Source organism: Bactrocera neohumeralis, chromosome 6, assembly GCF_024586455.1.
Source record: "Bactrocera neohumeralis isolate Rockhampton chromosome 6, APGP_CSIRO_Bneo_wtdbg2-racon-allhic-juicebox.fasta_v2, whole genome shotgun sequence".
NCBI classification, from domain to species: domain Eukaryota; kingdom Metazoa; phylum Arthropoda; class Insecta; order Diptera; family Tephritidae; genus Bactrocera; species Bactrocera neohumeralis.
Window position 1 is genome coordinate 54340705 of NC_065923.1, and position 26854 is coordinate 54367558.

Below are 26854 nucleotides of genomic sequence, written 5' to 3' on the forward strand. Positions count from 1 at the left end.
GGCCGCGGGGGTATATAGATATATGTATGTATATAGCGTTACAAATATGTGGGTTGAGTTAAAAAATAAATAGGTTTCTAAATATAATTTATTTACTTTGAATACGGCTTAACAGTTCTGTTCAATAGACGTCGAAATCATATGGAACATGTTAGATTTTCACCGTATCCTTTTACATTAAAATACATAAATGAAGCAACAATGAAAATATTAAAACAAAATTCATCACTATAGTATTTGTGACAAGTAGTAGCTCCCAGCTTTTCTAGCTTACATACATATGTACATAATGTATATCGAAAATGGTGATATTCATGCCTATGAATATTGGTAAACTTGTGAGGTATTCTAGTGAAAGATTGGAGATTGCTTTCTAATGATTTTAAAACTGAAAACGAAAATGAGGGGTCCCATTTTTAATAATATGGCTTTGCTTTTTTTGTTTGACATCCTTTTCGGTCAAAAAATACATTTTTCCTTTGTGTGATCAATTCGAGGAAACCTGTTTTTATTTTATACAAATTAACAAATTTTACTTAACTGCGATCACTGACGCCTACAATTCGGTCAGGTTTGTTCGACCTTCTTGTGTCACGTATTGTGAAATAAGAAATATTAATGCTCAGTATAAGAAACATTTTGAGCAGCCTTTCTAACGAACCATCCTAAAGGTCCCAAATCGGCTATTAAAAATACTGCAGTATTTAAATACGAGTTGCAAATTTCTGAAGTGATCGTCTGATCTTTATCGAGATGTCAAGCCAGAATGAGGGAAGAATGATGTGGCATCTAAAAGTGAGAAAAAAGCTATTGTTTCGCTTTTGGAAAAGAAAAATGTTTTTTAGGAAGGAATATGGGACTTACTTCAGAGATCTGTCATCAAGTGCAACAGTACAGTAATCAAACCATTACTTTCTAAAACACACATTGAAAAATGTTGCATTGGGCGCAGGAATACATCAATCGTAATTGTTGGAGCAATGTAATATTTACGGATTATATTAGGTTATCAAAAAAGTCTTGCGGTATTTTCGCTAGTTGGCGCTGAAAGCGCGTAGTTCTAGTTTTATTCGTCGCATCGGGTCATGCTATACCTTTTTGAAAAGCTCATTTCACGCGTTAACACGTGTTTGATTGATTGTCGTTTCTTTTAAGTCGTTCGTGAGTTATAGCGTCGCAAACATGGAGCAAAATAAAGAGAAAATACGGCATATTTTACAGTACTGCTACGATAAAGGCAAAAATGCATCTCAAGCCGCCAATAAAATTTGTGCAGTTTATGGACCCGATACAGTTTCCATTTCCACCGCACAACGATGGTTTCAACGTTTTCGTTCTGGTGTAGAGGTGGTCGAAGATGCGCCACACTCCGGAAGGCCTGTCGTCGAAAGTTGCGATGAAATCGTTGAATTGGTCGAAAGAGACCGGCATAGTAGCAGCCGCAGCATCGGTCAAGAGCTGGGCATGAGTCATCAAAAATCCATTTCAATTTCAATAAAAAAAAAATTCAATAAAAATACCGCAAGACTTTTTTGACAACTCATTATTAACTTTGATATTGTTCTATCCCTTGAGACGAGTTTGGGTAAGGGTGCTTCCATTTATTGTTTTGAGGTGCTTCACGGGAATCCTGAACGCCAGCACAATGATAAAATAGTATAAAAATCTATATGTGAATGTAATGCTTTACGACAAAAATAACCATACGTGGATACTGCAAGAAGAATATGAATCGAAACATTGGAAACTAGAAAACTATATTGTTACTTTAGATTGGCCATAACAGCCGCCAGATCCCAATTCAAAAGAGAATGTTTGGGCTTTAATAAACTGTACTACTGTAACAAAACAATAGGGGTATTCTCTTGCTCTTGCAAGATTGCAGATTGCAAAAATACTATACCGAAATATACAAGAGCACGAGAGTACCCATTGCAGAATCTAGTGATATATGAATGGCTAATTCGGTCAATTTGTTGTGAATGACTATTAAGCATGGCTATTGTGAATTGGCGCACCTTCTGCATACATTTTTAAGAAAAAAAACTGTAACAAATATTTAAAATTTAAATAGAAATAATAAAATCCATTTAAAACTTATCTTCCTCAACAATTTAACGACGTAATATGTCTTTATGTAAAATGGCAACTACAACAGGGTTGCAATTATATTTTTGCGTGACATTGCACGCAAATATACATAAGTAGGTTTTGGTTTGACATATTTTACAGACCTTGCAAATATTTTTCTGCGTGTGTTTGTTGTTGTGCCGGTGTAAATATGCAATTCTTCCGCCGTGCACCGGGTTTTGCAAGAGCAAGAGAATACCCCTAATGTATTTTCTATAATTACAAAAAACTGATAATAATACGTCAAAACTTTTTTTGGAATTCTTTGTTTATAATCTGGCAGCCTATTTAGTAGAAGTTATCGATAAATAAATTGTATTGAACTTATAAGTAACTTTGTGCAATAAATAAAATGTGGACCGTGTGGCCTAATGGATAAGGCGTCGGACTTCGGATCCGAAGATTGCAGGTTCGAGTCCTGTCACGGTCGCTAGTATAATAATTTTTTTTTATTTTGTTTCGTGGAGAGAATATATTTTATTACATATATTTATTTTGCCAAAAAGTTTCGCTCAACGTACTCTGGCTCGATTTAATAAAAGTGTTAGTCTTAAAATATCAAAAAACTTGGTAGCAGTTACACGGTCAGAACTCCCAAGTCTAGTGAAGACTGCACTTGAGCGAATAAGGAAAAATTGTGCAATTTCTGTAAACTGGTATTTTTTGATAAAAAGCTTTTTGTGTTACAAGCAAGCCACAATTCACAAAATGACCGCGTTTATGCAACCAGTATGTCTGAGTTTTCAGCTGATAAAACAGCTATTGAAAGGTATTAAAACACAAACTCTTTTATTGTTTGCTAAGCCATATCTACTTCATCTCCTTTTTATTGGCAAAGGAGTAAAAATTAACGCAAAATATTATTTGGGCAAGTGCTTGTTGGACACTTCTCTGCTTATGCATCCAGGCTGTTTGGCAATAATCCATAGTGCTTTCGACAAGATTCTTAGAGCAAGAATTGTTCAGCAGTGGTGCAAAGGCAATTAAGGTGAATAATTTGTATTACAATAGACATAATGTAAGTCTATAGGTTAACTAATATTAACAAGTTTTCAATTGTATAGTTCAGTTTTTAAGGTCCAATCAGTATATAAATGATTGATGAGATCGCCACTAGTCTCTCAGTTTTTCAGATGTCTAACTGAAATTTTGCATAAGTTCTTTTCTCCCCAAAAAGCAACTCAATATTGAATAAAGCTGCCATATGAGCTTATTGATCAAAACCAAGGCATCGTATGGAAAACTTTTTTATTTGAAAACGAAATTCGACTTAAACTGTTGTCCTAGACAATGCTAAACTCTCTGAATCTTCTCTTCAAATCGGACTACGAGGCATATAGCTGACTGTTAAAAAGCTGGCAATCCAGATCAAAATCCAGATAAAGATCCTTTTATACCCTTTTAAGCTATAAAGAGTCACTGGTGAGTGGTATTATTGCTTCGATATTATTGTATTTATTTGTAACACTAGTCAAAAGTGGTTTTGTGTCAGTGATATTTACAATTATTATTATTAGGACTATGTGACAAATGGTACAATTTTATCTGTTTTGAGTTGAATTTCTATGATGTAAACAAATTTTATATTTTGCCTTGCCAAATGGAAAGTAAAATATTTGAAACTCAAAAGAAACACAGCATCGAAGAATTTTTGTCTTGTTAATTAAATTAATAAATACATTCAAAAAATGTACATATACATACATATGTGCAAGCGATAACTTGAATAAAAATTTAATTATCGTAATGAAACTTGGTATATATAAATGATCAGGATGACGACACGAGTTTAAATTCGGGTGACTGCCTCTCTGTCCGTTCGTCCGTTCGAGTAAAAATTGATGAAACAGTGATATTAAATTTTATTCCCGGGATAAGAAGGCTTTATACGACCCATCGAAACAGAAGGAGCCTTAAAAGTTTTTAAAGAATTTTATCGATTGGTTCAATAAGTTATTTTAAATCGACTCAGTCCTATTACTTTCCGAAAAAAACCCTGTATTAGTTGTCAAAATTTTACATGGCCCTTAAGCCCGGTAAAATTCTGACATTCGGATTCACGTCCATAAATGTAAACATTTTATCTGCCAGAATTTTAATTTTTCTACCGTTTGGCACATAATCTAACCAGAGAATGAGAAGAATAGAGAAGACGCAAATGTTAAATCCAATCTTTTTAAGTACTAATTTGTAGATTTCACATTAGCAAACATCGAAAACACAACTTCGGAAGTAAGGGCTAAGTTCGGCTTAGCGGAATATTTCATACTCTTGTAACTTCCAAGGATTAAAGCCGAAGTAATACTTGAAGGTACATAAGGCTTGATAGTTATATGGGATTTAGGGCAAGTTTTCACCCCATTTTATTCATTCTAAGCACTCTTTGTGCACTGTAGTTAGTAAAACCGGGTGGCTTGTGTTAGTTCAAAAATCTTTATATTAGGTATGTGGGGGCTAAACGAAGTATTGACCGGATCAAGCCATTTCTGTCACACAGACATACATTTATCGGGAGAGGATTATCTTCAAATTTTAATTATATATCTCATACATTGAGCGATATTTAGGTAAAAAGTCAACTATAGCCACTGGGTCCACATTTCGGTACCTAATGGCTTGAACAATAAACCTATTAGATTACGCTCATCCTCACTTTTTACCACGAAATACTTGTACCAAATTCAACCAAGATATCTTAGTTTTTATCCATGTTCTCGCTTGCACAGACAGACGGACGGATGGATAGACAGTCACTCGGATTTTAACTCGTCTCATTACCCTGATTATTTATAGCCCTATATACATATAACTCGATTATTTTTGGTTAGGATTATACAAACAACCGCTAGGTAAACAAAACTATTACAGTCTGTAGAAACATGTTGCAAGAGTATAAAAATACATAAAGTAACGAAGAAACGGCATCATTGCTCCAATATAAACAAAAGAGAACAACTAATTTATATGTTGCCACTTCGGGCATAACTTTTGGCAAATGCTTGGCTGTTAACAGAGCGTCAGTCATCTGAATTTGGTATCTATGAGACTGTCTTCTTTATATGTAGGTTACGTGAACTCGATCTCTTTGTGCTTATGAGATGCATATGTACATAAGTATGTTATTCCAACGATTGTTAGCTGTTTAAAGCTTGAGTTCAGTCAAAAATGGCGAACAACAGTGTCTTAAATTATATTTAAACTGTAAAAAAATTTAAAAATTGTTCTCTTCGCCCTTGAGTCTTATGTCCAATGAAAGGTAAATTTTCAACTCTAAACGCAAATATCTCGAAAACTATTTGCTGCGGCTGCGGCTATAACCATATATATTCTTGATCTGGAGAACCTCCTCTATCCGACCATACCCATTTTATTTCCGAAATCCTCGGACGGTATTCTGAAGCCGACCCAACAGCGCATTCAACAGCTATCAGATGCTTACTTATGGCACTTTATAGGTTTCCGGTTATTGGCGATTTGTGGGCGTGGCAGTGGTCCAATTACGCCCATCTACGAACTCGAACTTTTTTTGTACTAAGAAACCTGCATACCAAGTTTCATCAAGATATCTCAATTTTTACTCAAGTTACAACTTGCACGGACGGACGGACGGACAGACAGACAGTCAACCGGATTCCAACTTTTCTTTCTTATATATACCCATTTATATATGTATATATAACCCTACATCTATCACGATTAGTTTTAGGTGGTACGTACAACCGTTAGGTGAATAAAACTAAAATACTCAGTAGCAACTGGTTGCAAGAGTATAAAAATGACACATAGCTGAATTAGAAAAGCCTGAAGTAAATACATATATAGTTACACCAGAATATTTAAATATATTTATATTAACAATAGCTACAGGTGAAAACCTTGCTGGTTGTATATGTATAAATTTACCTATAAAGTAAAGAATTCGAGCAAAACTAGGGCACTGAATGCAGAATCAAAGGAAGAAAGAAACCTAAAATTTTTCGTTTTAATTAAATATTCTTTCGAAAATTTCTTCATTTGGTCGATCGCTGTCGTTGAGTTAACATGGCGAAATTTAAACGATTTTTTTCCAAACTACTAGTGCTCTTGGCGCTTTTGGCTTTGTGTGTCGAGGGGCAACAGCAGCAAAAGATGAGTGACAAGCGCCAAAAGTCGGATCAAGTTCACAAACAAAAACCAATAAGTCAAATAATTAAAGAACGACCGGTGAACACTCAAAAGCTCCGTTACATTACAAAGGAAATTCCCAACTTGGGACGCCTTCGGGGCCGTGCATTTAAAACGGTATGGTCAGGTGAAAACATAATGCAATTTCTTGACATTCCCTATGCAAAGTCTCCAGTTGGTTCGTTGCGCTTTAAGGTTCGTAGGCTATTATTTGGCTTTGCTTTATTTTCGTTTTCATTATTATGTCTTTTTATTTTCAAATATTTTACACTATAGCCTCCTGTGCCAGCAGAGCCGTGGGAGGGAACACTGAATGCTCACAAAGCTCATGTGGGTTGTCCATCTCTTCAAGATTTACACAAACTTAAGCTTTGGCGAAAGGAGAAAATTGACTTTGAAAACTGTCTGCGTTTAACTATCAATACGAAAAATGTAAGTTACCGAATCAAAGTATTATAAAGAATATGAAATATACTATAAGTGAATAAGAAATGATGATGATCTTTGGTGGCGAATATTTAAATATTAGAGGTATTTATGCACTCGCCCCACGTTGCTAGGGAGTAAAGAGCTTTATTCACCTAACGTATATACATATATTATAAGTACATAAATGATTAGGATCACGAGACGAGTTGAAATCCGAGTTAGTGTCTGTCCGTTAGTCCGTGCAAGCGATAACTTGAGTGAAAAATGAAATATCTTGATGAAATTGTACATATGTATGGTTTGTTCCTTGGAGCCCAAGTAGGGTTGGTATTGCAGATGGGCGTTAAGCGAAAACTTATAAAGTGCTATAACTAAGCCGCACATTAAGATATAAAACTATAATTTGAAAAGCTTAATAAAGTGAGAGTGGCCCCGCCCCTAATAAGTTTAATGTACATACCTATGGATCTCATAAACCATAATAATTTGTAAAGTTCAAAAAAAATTGGGAGTGACTCCACTTCCAAATACGTTTAATGTACATGTCTCATAAAGCTTAAAAGCTATATCAACCAAATTTGCTTTCTTTGACACTTCGTTTGACAGTGTGAAAATGAATGAAATCGGATGATAACCCTTCCCTTCCCTATATGTATGTATATCTAATATTACTAGAAGTGCGATAACTCGATAAATAAACGGTGTCAAAATTAGACAACAGGCGTTATATTGCTCACCTCTATGTGAATCCTGTATCTCAGAAACAATTTTACCAATTTCTATCAAAATGTGGATCAGTGCCAATCATCGTTGAAATTCGGAGAGAATCTTTTGCCAATAATAATGTGCGATTTTGTCAATAATATCTTAAATCGGGTCAACCCTACCCTTAGCTCCCATATACATAATATAAATATTTTCGAATTTCCGCTATATCAATAAGTTTTAACAAAATTCAGAGATTTCAAACTTCCGGTTGACTTTATACAATATATGTATATCGGTCCATCTGCGAAACTTTTTAATGAAAATCTTTGAGCATCTTTTCTGGTAATAATATGTCGTACTGCCAATATACCCTACAGTGATTTAGGCAAATGCGGAATTCTCCGCCCTTTTTAAGCTTATTTTGCCAACAAAATTTAACTTTTCAAAAATATTCACGTAAGTTTATTATACATAAACAAGTAAGGAAGAGCTATGTTCGTTTGCAACGGAAGTTTGAAAATTTTTGTACTAGGTATCTGGGGGGCTTGAGCCGATATTATCTACATTTGACATACGGGCTTAGTATTATCTGGAAATGGTTTTTTCTGAATTTCAATAATATATCTCACACATTGACCGCTATTTTCGATAAAAATTACTTAACAGCAACTGGTTTTAACATATTCGCTATCTGAAGGTTTGAACTTTTATAGTTGGATTTTCACAATTTTTGGTCGGCCCTGCCATATGTGCAAGTTAGGGAAGTACCTAGGACGGTAATTTGGCTAACTTTCATTATCACCCAGTCATTGTCGCTACGTTGCAAATTCGCCGTTTAATTATGTGGGGGAAGATGAGCCAGTTCGCGATTTTAAGCAAAATTTTAAAATTAATTTCTATTTGCCATTATTGATTATGATTTTGATTTTGTAATTGATTTAAGAAATGTTTAACTTTAAACTCTAATTTTATTTTTTAAACATGTTCCAACATTTAATTTACAACATAAAATCAATAGGGAGTTTGCTCATTTTACTAAATCTTTCTATTATTTTTTCTGGTTCCACAGCAATTTCGTAGTTTATGTTGAGGAGTGCTAAGCCGTTCAATCTTTTCTGAAGCATCGTTGTTCTGAGCTAAGTCTTGATTCGGCGCAAAGAAGAAAAGGATCGTTCAGTGTTAGCATTTGTGCCTGGCAAAGGCTTTCTAAGGAAAAAAGCACTTGTGTTCTCGTAGTCATTTTCATTTTCCATGGTTGTTGAAAAAGCGCTACTTCTGCTTTGAGCTTCATTTTTGGCAGTTTTTTGTTTCCGGGCAAGATTTTCCCAAAACGTCTAATTAGGCATTCAATGAGTACAGTTAAATCCTTTACTTCCAAATTTCAAGAACTTCATCGGAAAACCGCGTTTTTAAATCTTGCATGACCGTGTCAATGAGCGGAATGTATGCAGAAACTCTGTAAAAGTCTTCACAGCTTTGAGATGGGTGATTGTTTCGATGACTCTGACGACCACATATTCCGGGCTTTTCCGCTTCAACATCTAATTTTTCAACTATCTGTGTAGCATTTGAAAAAATTTCATTAAAATGATGATCAGCATTCATTCTTCGCGTGTTCAGTGTTGCAAACAATGTTCTTATGACGTTTGATGCTTTCGCAAGAATCACACTAAGTGGCTGCGTCACAAAACATCACTGAGACAAAAAAAAATCCAAAACTAAATTTGAAGTTCCACAATACTGTGACTAAATACAACGCTTTTACTACAGTCGTTCTATTCTTCCATTCGCTTATTTTTGTAAGTTCCTGAACGATTTCTGGAAGGGTGACTGTGAATTGATGAACGGCATGTATTTGTACTCACTTTATCTCACAAAGTTGCACAATTTTTCTGCACAAGAATTGAGCTAAAAGAGTGTTACGTTTCAGTACCTATTGCAACGTATTTCTGAACGTCCAGCCCCATATCTTTCATGTCTTTCAAAACCAACTGCCCTAACACAGCTCCCGTGAGTGAAATCTCCTCTTGGTTGCTTTCTTCAATACTTATACTACTGTGATCAAATTGAAAGTTGAATGTTTAATTTATATTTCGGGTATTTTTCGAAACGGTAATTTTTTTTCTGTAAGTTGGTAGTACCGTTAATTACATATACATATACTAAATTTCACGTCAAAATATTCATTAGTATTTGAGATACGCGTCGTTTTGTGAGGCTCTAAAAGTGCTATGATGGCTGGAAAATTCCTTGGCATAAGTGTATTGCAGCGGGAGGGGATTACTTTGAAGGAGATGAAATGGACAAAATTCACATTTTAATTTGACCACAGTAGTATTTCCTTATAAATTTTTGTACATATGTGGCTCGAATTTGCTTGCGTAAACATACAGACAAATGTGCCAAAGAAATAATATACATAATAAATATGTATGGTCTGTCCTGGTAAGCCTTTGTTTATTTTGCATGTCGGACCGTGCGCAAGAAATACATTTTTAAAACTTTATTGAAAATAAGATAAATCTGTCTTTGATTTTTTATGATATTTGTGGTTCATTGGAAATAATTTATAACTTTTTACTTTTGGGGGAGAGGAGGGGTAACTCTCCCTCAGTTCCCCCTCCCGTGGATCCGCCCCTGCCTGTTTACAAGACCATTAAAATGATTTCAATAATTTCTTTTACAGTTCAGTGGAAATGCACCCGTCATGGTTTACATTCATGGCGACTTTCTTTATGAAGGTAGCAGCACAGAGGCAACTCCTGGATATTTATTAGAAGAAGATATTGTGTTAGTCTCTGTACGTTATCGTTTGGGTCCATTTGGTTTCTTGTCAACGATGACCGATGAAATACCCGGAAATGCCGCAGTGCAAGACGTTATTTTGGCGCTAAAATGGATTCAACAGTACATTGCAGGTTTTGGAGGTGATCCTACTCGGGTTACCCTTTTTGGTCAAGTTGGTGGATCAGCTTTGATTAATGTATTAACTATGACTCCAGCAGTAAGTGTATCGCAACCGAATTATTATTGTTCTCAGAAGTTCTCAAAAGTCTAAAAATGTTTTAGGTTCCCGATGGTCTATTTCATCGCGTTATTTATCAATCCGGTACGGCGTTATCTCCCGCTTTCATTACTGATAATCCACTCCCTGCAAGTAAAGATATAGCGAAATACGCAGGCTGCAAGAATATTAGAAAAGTAGAAGCGATCAATAAGTGTTTGCGAAAAATGAATACCACCACTCTATTGAATGCATTCAGTGCACATGGCGACGCCAATGCACATTTGGGGGTTGGCAATTATGGAGGCGTTCAATTCGTTATCGGTGGCCCATCGGGAATCCTACCAAAACATCCAAGCGAACTATTAGCATCCGGAGAGTTTAAAGCATATCCCACACTCGGTGGTAGCGTTAAAAATGGCGGCACATTTTTGCTCAAAGGTGGAATATCAGTTTATTTAATGGAAATAATCTAACATAACTGTTTTTGTTATAGATATTTATATTGATAACTTCAATGAGACTATTATTGATGATCAACTTGATGGCATGGGCTATATTGACCACATAATAGCCCAGACTAATGGCGACGATCCTACTGGTGCTTGGAGAAAATTTGCACGAGATGCAGTTTTCACAAATGAAGAGATCAAGAATGGATCCTTTTACAAACTCGTCCCAGGGCTGATTGATGTAAGAATCGATATTTACTTCTCTAATGACTTCATTAATGCTTTGAAACATATTATTTAATATTTACAGTTGTGCAGCACTATACCATTTAAAAACCCTGTTCTATTGACCTTACAAGCGAATGCAAAGAAACTTCCAAATAGCACTTATCTTTTCACATTCGATTATGAAGGCGAACTAAACCGTTATTCTGTTAGCGAAGATGTGGATGGTTCAGCGCCTTTTGGCCTTGGTGTCTCATTAACCGACGACAATTTGTATCTTTTCCCCTGGCCAAGACAAAAATCTTTAAATCTAAATCGTGACATTAAAGTTGCTCAACGAATGGTGGCCTTTTGGACGTCGTTCGCAGCCAATGGCGTACCAACTGCACCAAACACACCCGCATGGCCAGCTATGACAGCAGAAACTGGTCCATACTTAAAAATCGGTCGTATTGTAACAGTGGGTGAAAACTACATTGATGAATATAATATTGCTGTAAAGGAGACTCGGCAGGGATATAACTTGGTTAACGACGACTTCTTTGGCAGTTTAGTAGAAGTAACTGAATCTGAAAAAGACGCTGATGAAGATAATGATAAGGAGGATATTGGTAGAAACTTAAACTTTGTATTCATAGCGAATAGTGGTGCACGATTTGGTTTAACTAACTACGAATAAATCTGATTGTGATGCTAAAAATAAAATTATTTATATAGTTACTTATGTACGAGAACTTAAAATTATATATGTACATATGTATGTATGTATATATTATTGAAATAAAGTGAGCAAAAGAACACATTCGTATGTAAAAGCTTGTTTGATGTCTTCTGGCTAACTGAAACTAGATTGTTAACGTTTACCTTAATCTAAATTAATAATACGCATGAAATGTGTATTTCAAATTTTAAATATTTCGAATGAAAAGAGAACTGCACTTCAAAATTATATGAAAATTCTTTCTTGGTATCGTCAGAGTTTGATTATTATCAAAATTAGTATTTACCTATCGTAGATGCGGCCAGGCACTCCTGTGCCTCTCATTTTAACAAATCAACTAATCTTATAATACAATATTTTCGATATCATAGCTTTGATGCAAGTAAAACTGGTAAATTTAATTGACTGTTGCGAGTCTTATACCACTATATATTTTAGAAAACAAATCGTTGAAAATATGTGTAGAATTACCAACGTAATTTTCTATTTGGTAAGTATGTCGAAGAGCAAGAGACTTAAAACTCAGCAGCATAATAATAGCTTATATGCAATGCCATTCTAATTATATGAATCTCGATTAAGAAAAATCTTTAGTTCCCATTTTTTGGTGAATAATTAATTTAGGCGAGTGCCATTAAACTTCAAGCTTTGTTTACAATCATCCAAGATGTACGCAACATGAAAGAATCAAGATTCTGTTTCATCGGATACTATATAGCAGAAACCGATTTACTCTTTCAAGCAATTCTTGATAATTTTTTGTAATATAGGTTTAAATAACAAATGTAGTTAATAATAGTTTTCAGATATAACCATTTTCAACAGCGGCTCTTAATACTTAACATTAAAATTAGCATCACTGTTGGTTAATTTATGGTTTTCGTATTTTTCTTTCTTTCAGCAGATATTTTGCTAAAAGTTTTTTTTAACTTAAATTAAATAAAAAATCATATTTTTACTTCCCTTTTACAGAACTGATTTATTATCGTTTGCATATTTAATGGATTTATCATGTTTGACCTAAATAAATACGTTAACGAAAATGATGGAAGTGACACCAAAATCTTGTCCAAAGCGAACTGGTACATATGTATGTATGTAAATGTACCTGGCTTTAGATGTTGACTACTAACATATGATTAAGCTTATTTTTATACTCTTGGAGCATGTTGCTACAGAGTATAACAGTTTTGTCTACCTAATGGTTGTATGTATCACCTAAAGCCAATCGAGATAGATAAAGAGTTATGTACTATATAAGTATGTAATGGGTTGTCAAAAAAGTCTTGCGGTATTTTTATTGATTTTTTTTTTTATTGAAATTGAAATGAATTTTTGATGACTCATGCCCAGCTCTTGACCGATGCTACGGCTGCTACTATGCCGGTCTCTTTCGTCCAATTCAGCGATTTTATCGCAATTTTAGACGACAGGCCTTCCGGAGCGTGGCGCATCTTCGACCACCTCTACACCAGAACGAAAACGTTGAAACCATCGTTGTGCGGTGGAAATGGAAACTGTATCGGGTCCATAAACTGCACAAATTTTATTGGCGGCTTGAGATGCATTTTTGCCTTTATCGTAGTAGTACTGTAAAATATGCCGTATTTTCTCTTTATTTTGCTCCATGTTTGCGGCGCTATAACTCACGAACGACTTAAAAGAATCGACAATCAATCAAACACGTGTTAGCGCGTGAAATGAGCTTTCCAAAAAGGTATAGCATGACCCGGTGCGACGAATAGCACTAGAACTACGCGCTTTCAGCGCCAACTCGCGAAAATACCGTAAGACTTTTTTGACAACCTATTATATGACGAGACAAATTGAAATCCGGGTGAATGTCTGTCTGTCCGTCCATCTGACAGTGCAAGCTGTAACTTGAGTAAAAATTAGAATATCTTGATAAAACTAGTACACATGCTCCGTGGCACTTATAAAGTACCATAACTAAGCACCAAATTAAGATAAAGAAAATTTCAAATTTGGCACAACGAATCGCATTAAGAAGAGGGACCTATGGTTGGAGATTTTTTAAAAAGTGTGCGTGTCCGCGCCCCATAATAACTTTAATGTATATATCTTCTAAACCAATAAAGCTGTATCATCCAAATTTACACAGCGCAATATTTTTCACCCGTCTTATGATAGTGTGAAAATAGACGAAATCGGATTATAACCTTGCCCACTCCCCATATAACGGGTTTCTAAAAACTACTAAAAGTGCAATAAGTAAACAACTAAATACGTCTGAGACATTAAATTTTACACTTGAGATGGTACAAGAAGGTTTTATAAGAGCCGGTGTCAAATTGGGACGATAGGCGTGGCAGCGCCCACATTCGGACTACAACCACGCCTATTTCCCATATAACACAATTTGAAATTCCATCTGATTCTTTCACATTCCACAAAATCACAAATAAAGCACTAATTAAAATAACGGAATAGAACTTTACATGAATAATGCCTTTGAAGTGTGCCATTATGACCAAAACTTTTCCAAATCGAACGGAAACTGTTCAAGCCCCAAGTAATGGTGACCACAGTACCTATAATGGACTTTTTACCGAAAATATGTGTCAATGTGTAAGAAATCCTTTACTGATAGAAGAATGTCCCAAAGTCAAAAACTGCTTAAATCCGGTCAATACTTCCCTTAGTCTCTATATACCTAATATAATGATTTTTGAACTTCCAGTTGACTTTATTCGGCTATTATGTGAGTTTTTTCAGAGATAATAATAAAGAGCATTTAATTAGTATGTGTCATGTTAATGAATGTGTAAAATATATAAAATCGAATATATAAAGCCGATTGTGATCCTTATAAGTTGAAAGAGTGTAAAATGTTCGGTTACAGCCGAACTTAGTTCTTCTTTACATGTTAGGAGTAAATTCTTAACTGGCTCCAAAGTCATGACAAAATTATTGGAATTATTTTTTGTCTTCTAATTATGTTCATACTTCCAAGAACGTAAATTGTACAATGCGAAAATAGAGCTTAGGTAACATGGTTCAAAATATTCATTAATAACTTCAGCGGATTTAGCAAATTTTGTACTAAAAATCCGTTGCATGGAGTATAAGTGAGGCCTTCGGAAGATTGTTACCAAGTATAATATAATAGATACACTCATATGTATGTATGTATATCTCCGTTATATATGATTAGCGGTAATAACCGCATTTTGCCTATTTTAACATTTTAATACAAGTACTAAGAACTAAGTAGCATTTTAATACCAACAAAAGCTTACAAAACTCTGCAATGTAAGAAATTCAATGATCATGCATATTCATTCTTCCGAATTGGAACTATTTACTAATACTTGTACATAAAGATTGGCCATTATGTCACCGGTTAGCCCACATCTTTATTTCAAAATAGACTTACTTGGATTTATGATATTCTCGTCAGATATAAGTAATATTTTTGCACAATAATTAACCTATATTTTAATATTGAAATATATGTATTTATTCAATTCGGCTCGTGATGAAACTAGTTCATTCCTAATTATATTCACAACCTCGATTGAGATATATAAGTAATAAAACAACAGCAAAGATTAATTGGGGCATTACTATTTTAACTTTTACTTCTTCTATGGCTTTGTAAATCTGATAATTTTATGCAGCTACTGTTGGGAGAAAGGGACGTCAAAAATATCTCAAATTAAATATTAACACATGAATAATGTGTTATATATATATATATATACTTATACAAAGAAGTATAATTAATAACCTTAATTCATTTTTAAATTCCTCCCGTAAACTATGTGTGATGTTCTTGTTTTGTTTTAGTTTTTTGTTTTTTGATTATACCGCTAGAACACTCATTAAGCTGAAGAGAAATCGGATTTTTGTGTCAGTATGCATAATTTAGCATTGTTGTTATTTTTGCGAATAACAATTTCTCATGTCTTTCACCAGCTATAGTCGCTTTCCTGTCTTCAGTTTATTCAACAACCAGTCTAAAGAACGGCTCAGAGCTGCGCGGTATATTCTTTAAAATTTAAGAAGAGTCTCAGTTTGACAGCTGTGGCAGCTTTGTTAAAATGTTTTATTGCGTTTATTCGAATTTCAATTAATTAAAAATCTATGTGCGGCATATACATACATAACATATTTGAACCCAAGTGTGCTTTCTTGAGGATTTCTTTAATACGAAGTTTTAAAATATGTTTGGGAAACTGTATTATTTTTACATCAATCGTTCACCACGGTGTTTGAAGTTATTTTTAACTATATTCGTTTTAATACACTCCATCCGGGCCCAATTCGATGACGATGATACTGTCATAGATTTACCCAAATTGGGCTCCATTCAAGGCAAAGTTATAGAGACAGCGTGGTCGCAAAGAGAAGTATTACAGTTTGTGGATCTCAAATATGCGGAAGCTCCTACAGGAAAATATAGGTTTAAGGTGTGACTTTATATAACATCTGAAGATTTAAATTAATAGAGTAAAAGGCATGCAAATTGCAAAATAAAAAGTGATTTTAGCTTTCACCTGCGAAGGACCTTTTTTCGTGAACGTTCAATGAGTTTCTAATCTCATAAACGTTCTTCTTAAACTATAAAATATTGTTCAATATTACGTAAAATACGAAAATACGTAAACTTCTATAATATCCATTTCAGGTGTATTTCTTACAGCAACTATACATTCATATATACGTATGTATATAACTAAATCTGAAAACCTAGCCAGCCAACGGTTTTATCCAAGAGAAGTTGTTTTGCTAGTTCTTTCTAGTCACGCTTTTAATTTTGAACGGTCTATTTGAATAGCAACTATTTGCTATCGTGGTCCGATCTGAAAACAAATTCTAATAACATTGTCTTGGACAGTAATCTGTGTCAAATTAGTAGAAGATATCTTGTTAAATAAAAAGGGGTTTCTTACAAAGGCTTGCTTTTGATTGGTCAATTTGCTTGACAATTATATGCTATAGCAGTCCAATCTGAATAAATTGTTCGGAGGTTAGAGCGTTATCTTAGAAAATAATCAGTTCTAAATTTTGTTAAGATATCTTGTCAAATAAAGAAGATTGTCATACTAGATTTTGATCAATCAGTTTGAATGGCGGCTATATCCTTTTTGGGGAGAAAAGAACATATGCGAAATTTTAGTTCGAAATCTGAAAACTGAGAGGCTACTTCGGATATACCCGACTAACATGGCTAAATCGACTCAGCACGTCACGCTGGTCATTTATATACTTTACAGGGTTTCCGACGATTCCTTCTGGTTGTTACCAATTTAGTGCCAAACTTGATATACCCTGTTCAGGGTATAAATATACATATAGTATATATCGAATAGGTGAAATTCTGAAACTTGTAAAAAACTATTATCAAAGTTCTGATACATATAACGCTCTCGACCGGAAAGATAATGAAGCGTAAATAACTTTGTAAAATATTAAATTAATGCATACATACATATATACAAAGCATATATCAACTCTGTGTTTTGTAAAAGACATAAACCATTTAATAAATATTCGAAACAGGTTAAAAGAAATAAAATAAAAATGGTTAACATTGGAAGTCAACATGCTAGATGCTATATTTCTTTATTAATTTCATTGTTTGAAAAATGAATCCATATTTCTTTGTCTTAATCTCAAATTACTTGGCAGCCTCCGCGCCCTGTAGAACCATGGGATGATGTCATGGATGCAACGGCAGAGAAAATCGGTTGTCCATCGGTTGTCTCAATGGAATCTTTAAAGAGACTGGATGACGTATTGGACATCGAAGACTGTCTCACATTAACGATAACCACGCCTAACACCACGGGTCGCTATCCCGTTTTAGTGTATATACATGGAGAGTATTTGTATGAGGGCAGTAACTCTGAAGCACCACCGGATTATTTGTTAGAAAAGGATATTGTATTGGTGACACCACAATATCGACTGGGCCCATTTGGTTTCCTATCAACAAAGACAGATGAAATACCTGGAAATGCGGGAGTACTTGATATATATTTGGCATTACAATTCGTCAAACACTTTATACAATATTTTGGTGGTGATGAGAATCACGTGACGCTCGCGGGTCAAGTAGGCGGTGCAGCTATTGCGCATTTACTAGCTATTTCTCCAATAGTGAGCACCACTTTCCCACAAAGAAGGAATTAAAGCAATAATAACTGTCTTTTTTCCACAAACTTACAGGTGCAAAAGGGCCTCTTTCACCAGGTAATCTATCACTCCGGGTCCGCACTGATGCCAATATTTTTGGAAGGTAACCCGCGCCAGCTTGCACAGGAGATTGCTGAAAAGGCCGAATGCAAAATGAAGACGGTGCGGGATTTAAATGAATGTTTGATGGATTTGTCACCGCTAGAATTGCTCACTGCATTTATGGCGCACGCTGTAAGTATTGTTGCTTAGCGGCTGCGTATGTACGTATGTGTTATATGGTAAATATTTTTTGAATGAAGCTCGAAAAATCTGATTTGGGCGTGGGTTATACTGGTGGAATCCAATTTACAATTGGTGGACCAAGTGGTGTCTTGCCCGTGCATCCTTATGAACTTATGCTGAATTCGAACTTTTCTTATTCAGCAATGGGTGGTTGTCCAAAAAATGTTGGATCAAGAGTTTTGAATGGTGAGTAATTGAAATATTTCAAGGACTCTTCGTCTTATACTTAATGAAAATTTTAGAAATCGTCGAAAACGATTTCGAGGGTGTCATACCAGACGATGATTATAACACATATGATTATATTGATCATATCGTTCGCCAAGTGGTAGGTACTGACAAAACGATGTTGTTGACGAGCTTCGTCACACATGACTTTTTCAACAGAAAATTAATGGAGAATGGTACATTCGGCACACTAATACCCCGTTTAATTGACGTAAGCCACAAATTTCAAGTTATTTATAAGAATAAGGTAATAATTTAATAACTTTCTTCAATAATTATTTTTCAGGTTGGTGGAACCTTAATGCATAAACTACCAGTACTGTTAGCTCTCAACATGAATAATAAACATGTTCCTGAAAATACATTCCTCTATTCTTTTGACTACATGGGTGAATTTAATCGGTATCGCGATTTGGATGAGGAGACAAACATGCAGAGTCCTTTCAAAGCGGGTGTGTCTTTAACAGATGAGGCACTCTATCTTTTTCCATACCCACAACATGTGGCCAATTTGAGTCCCCCCGATAGAACAATGGCCAAGCGCATGGTGGACTTGTGGACTTCATTTGTGATTAACGGAAATCCTTTTAGTGATGTGCGTGCGGGATATTGGCCACCAATGACCACTTTGTATGGTCCATATATGAAAATAGATGATACTTTAACAGTTAACGGAAATTACTTTAAAGAATTCTCAGCAACGTTAATAGACGAAGAAAATGGTCACAGTTTAATCAGAGAAATTTATTACCTACGAAACAATCGTTCCAAAAGCCGGCAACAAATGAAACGTAATAGGCGGAGGAAACTAAATGGTAAAAAAACTTTGGTGAAGGGCATATATTCATCGAAAATACGTGCTTAATTTGTGATATTGACTTTTATATATTAATTTAAGGAATTTTATATAATTTAAAATCCTATATAGTATCTAAAATATATACATTTACTTGACAAAAAAATGAACTGAAATTGCAACTTTTATATATACATAATATGCATAGAAATAAATACTTGATTATATTCAGACAGTAATGATGTATAAGTGCAATACAAATTAATAGATCACGAAATTATCGAAATATTTCGAAAGGAAGAGCGATAAAAAGAGATCGCAACGGCTGAGATAGTTAAACCGCGACAATATTGGCAATAAATTTAAAATATTGGTCTTAGGCTTCCCGCAACACACTTTTTCCTCTTTTATACTCTTGTAACGTGTTGCTACATAGTATAATAGTTTTGCTCACCCAACGGTTGTACGTATCAACTAAAACTAATCGAGATAGGTATAGAGTTATATACATATACATATACATATGTAAATGATCAGGATGATGAGAAAAGTTGAAATCTACGGCCACAAAACGCCATTAACCGAGAACCTTTAAAGTGTCATAACTGATCACTTAACATAGATATAAAACTGTAAGTTGGCACAAAGGGCACCTGTGGGCCAAAAATTTGGAAAAAGTGTGAGCGAATTCTAATAAGTTTAATGTACACAGTGGCGTAGCTACAACTTCGGGCGCCCGGGGCCAAGGATGTTCTGTCGCCCCCCTTTATCTTCCTACCCTGGTTCGAACAAAAGTGATTTTTTACAAAATATCTTCGATATTAAGTATATAAAATTTAGGAATTAGAAGCCACGCCAATTCTGAAGATCCAAAATTCTCACAACACGGTTTTCGAGGTAAATTTACAAGACATCTTATTAAAAGCCACAGAAAAAACCCATTTTCGCCCTATATCTTGTACACTTTTGACACAATTTGCAGGAATTTTTGTCCGAATTGAAGTTTTTAAATACCAATTTTGAAAATTTGGAGAAATAAAAGTATTTCTTACGGCCCCCTTCATGTATTGTACGATTGTAACTTTGTCTATCAAAATGGGTCGATTGGGGTCAATTTTTCTCTGAGCCCCCATTATATTAGGTATAATATAAAGATTTTCGAACTTCCAGGTGACTTTACACTGGATATATTTGAGTCATCTCAATGAAAATTTCGTAACCTGTTTTACTCATAACTCTAGCAAAACCTTGACCTTGCCCCCATTTACCTATTTTCTGGATTTTCGAGCATCCGGATGACTTTGCTCCATATGATTGGTGATCGTATGTGGGGTAATGAAACCTAGGGAACATTTTTTAGTATATATTATGATAATAGTTAATAGATAAAATCGGGTGGATACTACCCCAACTCCCATATACTACGTATAAATTATTTTCGTTTTTTTTTCACGAACCTTTTGCTGCATTTGTTGGTCAGTGCATGAGTTATATATAGTATATATATGAATAATTGTTTGTATTCCTACATCTTAAGGTATTACCCTGACTTTGATTCTTGCAAGTTGCAAGAGTATAAAATGTTCGGTTGCACCCGAATTTAGGTCTATCCTAGTTGTTTCTTCTTACTTACTTTCATATTTAATTTATAGAATGTAAATTTTTCCATAATTTTGAGCAGTTCCGAATTCCAAAATTTAACTTATAACATAGGAGAGTATTTGGTTAGTATCGTCTAATAAATAATACTGAATTTGCCTTGAAATTTTTTTTTTTATAATTTTTTGAACCATCTCTATATCCGTATATTTCTACTCGTATTTAGCCCTTTTTCTTCGTATACGTACATATTTTCAAGACATACAATTACATTTGAAACTTAAGAATAATATTGGCTTTCACGCCCAAAGAGTTACGACTGGTTCATTCCATTTAGTACGGTTGTACGTGATCTATAATGATAATTGTCTGGCTGCTGATAGCTTTGCCTATAATTTGAGTTATATTGTGGATAATAAGTCGTATAAGAAGGATGATTTAAATAGGGTCTTGGTGTAGTGGTTGTTGTGGTTGTGGTTGTCGATGTTGTGTTTGTAAAGTACTCAGGATATAAATTTGGTACTGGAATTCCATCTCCAAAATGATAATCCAATTCCAACGTTGAAGCTTTAAAATTGACAATTCTCAAGAATGGACCTATCCCATTAGTGACATTGGGCCAGACGCCTTCGACATTATTAGGAACACCAGACGTTGCAAAGTCGGTCCACATAGTAACGATTTCGCGTGATAAAGCGCGGTCTTTTGCATTTAAAATGCTCACTTCTTTCGGGTATGGGAAGAGATAAATGTTATCATCGCTAAGTGTAGCGTCAGTTTCAAATGGAAGTGGGTTTTTCAAATGACCAAAACGATGGTATTCCCTCGGTAGTCGAAAGAATATAAATATGTTGGAGCTTTCTTGTAAGTGAATCTAATCGTGTCAATTATTGGAGCACGGTATAAAATTAAATTAGTAAGCTAAAAAATAAATACATTTTTTAAAGTTTACATTTGAACATGTACAAGTAATAATAACGAAAATAAATACCTCTAGTAATCCTGGGATCAAAGAATGTAAAGTGGGATTACGTATTTCCTCTGCATTAAATATTTCACGTAATGCCAAGTTCTTCCAGACTAAATAATCTCGCGGCTGTGCTGTGTGTTTCAACACAACATTGATGTAGTCGGAAACGTTATTTGAACGCAAGCGAGATAATTCATCATAAAAACCTTAAAAAACGGAAAAGCTTAAATCACATAAATCGTTTCATGTTTATTTAAATACTAGTCAAAATAAAAGATCCAGCATCTTTGGCCATTCCAACTATTATTGGAAATGTACGATTGGAGACCAAAGCCGCAGGATGGACGGGCAGATATCCAAGGGTATCTCCTACACTTAGCTTGAAGCCTCCCATGAAATGCAAGCCACGGGGTTCGTTTTCTACCTACATTTATATATAAAATAAAATAAGTATTTGTTAACGAGATGAAATAGTTGATAATCACAGCACTCTTACATAATGCCGCTTCATGGTTTTTAGAATTTCTGTGGTGCTTAAACGCTCAAAACAATTATGAAGATTTTGTATTTCTTGGGCGCTTGTTCGCGGACAACGAGCCAAATTAGCAAAACTGCGCGCTATGGATAGAGCATCTTGTTCCAAAAACAATGGGTTCAAGGCAGTACCTGACTGTAGAATTAATCTGTGAAATAGACCTTGTGCCTAAATAAGAAATTGGCGTATATTATATATCCGATCTGTAATTATACATACAAGTATTTCAAATGTAATATTTACCTTGTCACTTAAACTTAGTGCGTGTACTAAAGTTGCTCCGCCCGCCTGACCGAATACAGTCACCTGCAGTGGATCACCGCCGAAAGCACGTATGTATTGTTGAATCCATTCTAGCGCCAACTGTATGTCGGCGAGAGCTACATTTCCGGGCATTTCATTTGTGAGTGTTGTAAGGAAGCCAAATGGTGCAAGACGGTAATTTATTGATATTAAGACAACATCTTTTTCCATGAAATAATCTGGTTGGCCTTCTTCAGCTCCTCCATCGAATAGCATTTCCCCATGGACAAATACCATCACAGGCAAAAGTCGACTTCTTCCCTGAGGTCGAATTGCATAGGAAGGTACATGAATATTTAGTGAAAGGCAATCGTCAACATTTTCACGGCGCGCTTCCGATTCTATTATGGTCACTAAATCCGGAAACTGTGGACAATGCGGCGCCACTAGTGTTGCGTCAATTGGCTCATTATTGTAGTTTTTATAAATAGTGGCTTGCTAAGAAAAAAATAAGCTTTCTTTATCCACCGAGAGAAATAAAACTGATATGATAATATTTAGCACACTCAGATTGGTATGACCTAAGGATCCAGTTATTTCATTTGAAAATATGATGCAAAAATTAACCCCACAAAATAAAAAAAAATTACAAATCGGGCGCTAATCCCTAAGTTGTAACCCACATCTGGAAACAAAATTGTAGGCACAATGAAACTTTTTCGACAGAATGAGGTGCGGTATCTCCCACAGGTCCTACGCTCTCGAAAATTAGTTAAGAATATAGAAAAAAGGAGTCTGGAAAACTAGCTAACGCTTAATTATGGAAGTATAGGAATATAATACATAAATTTTAGCATAGAGTTTGTAATTTGGTATTCATATAACTTTACATATTATGTCAATAGACATATTTGGTAGATTATGTATGCACCGATATAAAACTGAAATAATAGTATTTTCAATAATTTAACAGACAACATATTAATATACGAAAGGAATGGACTTCATTCAGTCTGATATTGGGGTTATACTTAAGTTTTTACCCCGTTCCTTAATAAAGCCCTCTAATACCATCTTGTCGTCGTATATTTTTTTAATTCGCTGAATTATGTCGATATCGTCGTATACCGCTCGGCTATAATAGCGTAAGCGGTGTCTACGCCAATTAAGAAGAAGAAGAATCCCATCTTGGGTGTAAAATTTTATAACTCTGGCGTATTTAGATATTGCTTTATCGCGCTTTTAGTAGTTTCTAACAGTGGTTTGTGAGGATGGTAGTGGTCCAATTATGCCCACCTACGAACTGTTCCTCTTTTTTTTTGCTAAGGAACCCGTTTACGATATCTCAATTTATGCTCAAGTTATAACTTGCACTTGCATACAGATGGACGGACAGACAGTTGGTAGTCGTTTAACTCATCTCGTCATCCTGATAATTTTGATATATTGTGACAAACTCGAATGTTTTTACATATGGCTCAAGCTCAAAGCGAGCTAAAGTGAGAAGGCGAACCATCCCTAACCAGGGTTGTGCGCTGGGTTTGGGACTCGCCATGTAAAAAACGCCCCCAATGAAAACTTAAAAATAGCCTCTGCCCCCCTTTCGTTGACAACCATGGCAAACGCATTAAGGAATACGATTTAAGGGCATGCACCTGCAATGTCCTGTCCCTTAATTGGGAAGGTGCCGCTGTCCAACTGGTTGATGTCCTCGTAAAAATAAAGGCTGACATCGCCGCCGTCCGAGTAGTGCAATGAGTATGATGACGAGTAGGTCCTTGCTGCCTTTACTACAATGCCCATATAAGGAGAGCAAATTTAGTTTGGGATTCGTGGTAGGAGAGAGAATGCGTCGCCGAATCCTGGCATTCACCCCGGCGGATGAACGTCTAGCCACAATCCGCATCAAAGCGAAGTTCTTTAATATATCCCCGTCCCGACGGAAGAGAAGTACGAGGTGATCAAATACGCCTTGTATGAGCGCTTACAGCGTACCTATGAGAGCTGCCCCCACCACAATGTCAAAATCGTGCTTGGCGACTTTAACGCCAGGGTGGGCAAAAAAGGTATCCTTGGCGCAACAGTCGGTAAATTCAGTCTCCACGAGGAAACATCCTCAAATGGGTTGAGACTGATCGATTTCGCCGGGACCCGAAATATTGTTATTTGTAGTAGTAGATTCCAGCATAGGAAAATCCACTAAGTTACCTGGCTGTTTCCCGATCGAAAAGCCACTAACCCAACTACTCTACTCGGCTTGCACTCGTGCTCTCTGAGAGCACGAAAAGGAGCTGCCTTTATGCTGCGACGTCTGAATTTGGTATCCCCGCAAAGATAATACGGCTTTGTAAACTGACGTTGAATAATACCAAAAGCTCCGTCAGGATCAGGAAGGACCTCTCCGAGCCTTTCGATACCAAACGCGGTTTCAGACAAGGCGAGTCCCTTTCGTGCGACTTTTTCAATATACTCTTGGAGAAAATAATTCGAGCTGCAGAACTATATAGAGAAGGTACCAAGTGTACAGCTGCTGACGAACGCCGATGATATTGATATCATTGTTTTCAACAACCTCGCCGTTAACAATCAGTATTAACAGCAACAACAATGTTGGCCTCGAAATCCAACGCAGCAACGTGCTTCTCGGACTGAGTAGGCAATTAAAAAGTAAAGTCCTTTCTCGACGATACCTTCGGTGCAGCCGTAGTTAACGTTTTTCCCTGTTTGTTGTTACTTTTGAGCTATTTTCTGTTTGTGCTTAGTTAAAAAACAATATGTCTATTTATTTGAAAAAATTGCTATTAAAACTTTTTTAGCAAAAATTCATATTTAATAGTGTTAATTCGATTTTGAGTATCATTGAATGCAGTAAAAAATAATTTATAGCTTACTTGAAACCTGCCCAAACCAGGACGAACTACTCCATATTTTAAGCCCAAATAGGAATTTATTGGTCTGCCACTTATATTCTTGTAGCCAACTTTTCCGCGAACCATCCCCAAACCGGGTACAACCAACTCATCCGGACGGGCCGGTTGAAATCCGAATTTAGGAATTTGCTGAATCACTGTGGCAGCTGGATTATTGTATAAGCGGTTGTTGTTTGGTGCTTCGTTTTCGATCTCAACTTCACCGCCTTGAATATCGTAGTCATCGTAAGGCCAGTGTTGCGCACTGCACAAGGATAACAAAAGGACTAATGCTAAGATCGCACTCGAGAGTGGGGAAAATCCCTCCAAATGCCAAAGCATTTTGAACAAACGCGATAGTGTACAACTGACCGATGCGAACTCGCGCGTCTCACTGAACTGATATCTTCTACCCTCCAATAGAACTTGCTGCATATTATAAAAATAGTTTTAAAGATTATTTTCCTGATGATTGAAAATACAATATATACAGTAATCAATGTATACTTTTATAATCTGTACATAATATAACAGTAATCACTATGTCTTCAATGCAGTCTCAATATTGGTATTGTACATAAGTAGTATTGTTTAAAAGTAAGAATGTCCATTTTCGGGAGGAACGGATAGCATTATAAAAAATATACATAAACTTATGTATATACTTATTAGATATTTGTGGATATAAGCATGTATTGTCCTTTACAGAGCTGTACCGATTCCGATGGCCAATTTTTTATTCTTTGTGAAAAACGTAAGAAATCATGAATGATGGAATAGGATGTTGCACTTTTTCATATTTCTTTCGCAAAATTTACGTCACTGTATTATAAATGTGATGATGAATAGTTAAATAACTCAAATCACAACAAAAAGCGCAGCCTAGTGCACATAGGCACACTAAAGCAGGGTACAATAGCGTGATGTAATAACTAAAAACATAAACAAGTAAGGAAATGCTAGTTTGGATGTAACTTTTTATACTCTTGCAACTTGCAATGATCAAAGCCGGCTAAACAACTTCAAGGGTTGACAAGGTCAAAAATATAGCGAAAGTGTTCGACTTCATTGTTTCAAGAAATCGTGAACGGATTAAATTAAATTTGGTATCATATTAACTTATCTTGAAGTTCATAGACTCACCAAGTTTTATTAATAAACTAACTTCCTGTAAGCGAAAACTATACTTCATAAATCATCAAATGTGATTTATGTGACATAAACTCAACCGAAGAGGCTTAATTTAATACATATTTAGTTGATGTGGAAACGCCAACAAAGAATCGAAATTCAT

The 26854-nt window shown here is 35.4% G+C and overlaps 3 protein-coding genes and 1 non-coding gene across 4 annotated transcripts; 3 read left to right on the forward strand and 1 right to left on the reverse strand.

The window, feature by feature from the left end:
- The first annotated feature begins 2487 nt into the window (after positions 1-2487).
- On the forward strand, positions 2488-2560 carry Trnar-ucg (transfer RNA arginine (anticodon UCG)). Its single transcript has one exon. It is a non-coding gene; the product is annotated as a tRNA-Arg (tRNA).
- Positions 2561-6171: 3611 nt separating this feature from the next.
- On the forward strand, positions 6172-11843 carry LOC126762297 (glutactin). The gene is made up of 6 exons (XM_050478972.1): positions 6172-6489; positions 6571-6726; positions 10118-10435; positions 10501-10876; positions 10932-11128; positions 11198-11843. The coding sequence occupies exons 1-6, from the start codon at positions 6172-6174 to the stop codon at positions 11789-11791; spliced, it is 1959 nt and encodes a 652-aa protein (XP_050334929.1). The 3' UTR covers positions 11792-11843.
- A 3998-nt stretch (positions 11844-15841) lies between these two features.
- On the forward strand, positions 15842-19530 carry LOC126762302 (glutactin). Its single transcript, XM_050478984.1, has 6 exons — positions 15842-16266; positions 17489-17959; positions 18029-18229; positions 18298-18466; positions 18523-18719; positions 18795-19530. Exons 1-6 carry the CDS (start codon positions 16021-16023, stop codon positions 19371-19373), a joined length of 1863 nt encoding a protein of 620 aa, XP_050334941.1. The 5' UTR covers positions 15842-16020; the 3' UTR covers positions 19374-19530.
- Positions 19531-21057: 1527 nt separating this feature from the next.
- Positions 21058-25979, reverse strand: LOC126762292 (glutactin). The gene is given in 7 exon segments (XM_050478962.1): positions 21058-21725; positions 21728-21824; positions 21895-22079; positions 22135-22297; positions 22370-22576; positions 22652-23149; positions 25543-25979. Coding segments are annotated over 7 exon segments (2019 nt in total). The 5' UTR covers positions 25903-25979; the 3' UTR covers positions 21058-21216.
- Positions 25980-26854: the final 875 nt, after the last annotated feature.

Coding starts and splice junctions, on each gene's coding strand:
- LOC126762302 (XM_050478984.1), top strand. CDS start 16,021: ATGTTTGGGAAACTGTATTATTTTTACATCAATCGTTCACCACGGTGT. Junction 16,267..17,488: donor CAGGAAAATATAGGTTTAAG/GTGTGACTTTAT, acceptor ATTACTTGGCAG/CCTCCGCGCCCTGTAGAACC. Junction 18,467..18,522: donor TGGATCAAGAGTTTTGAATG/GTGAGTAATTGA, acceptor TGAAAATTTTAG/AAATCGTCGAAAACGATTTC.
- LOC126762297 (XM_050478972.1), top strand. CDS start 6,172: ATGGCGAAATTTAAACGATTTTTTTCCAAACTACTAGTGCTCTTGGCG. Junction 10,436..10,500: donor TATTAACTATGACTCCAGCA/GTAAGTGTATCG, acceptor AAAATGTTTTAG/GTTCCCGATGGTCTATTTCA. Junction 11,129..11,197: donor TCGTCCCAGGGCTGATTGAT/GTAAGAATCGAT, acceptor TAATATTTACAG/TTGTGCAGCACTATACCATT.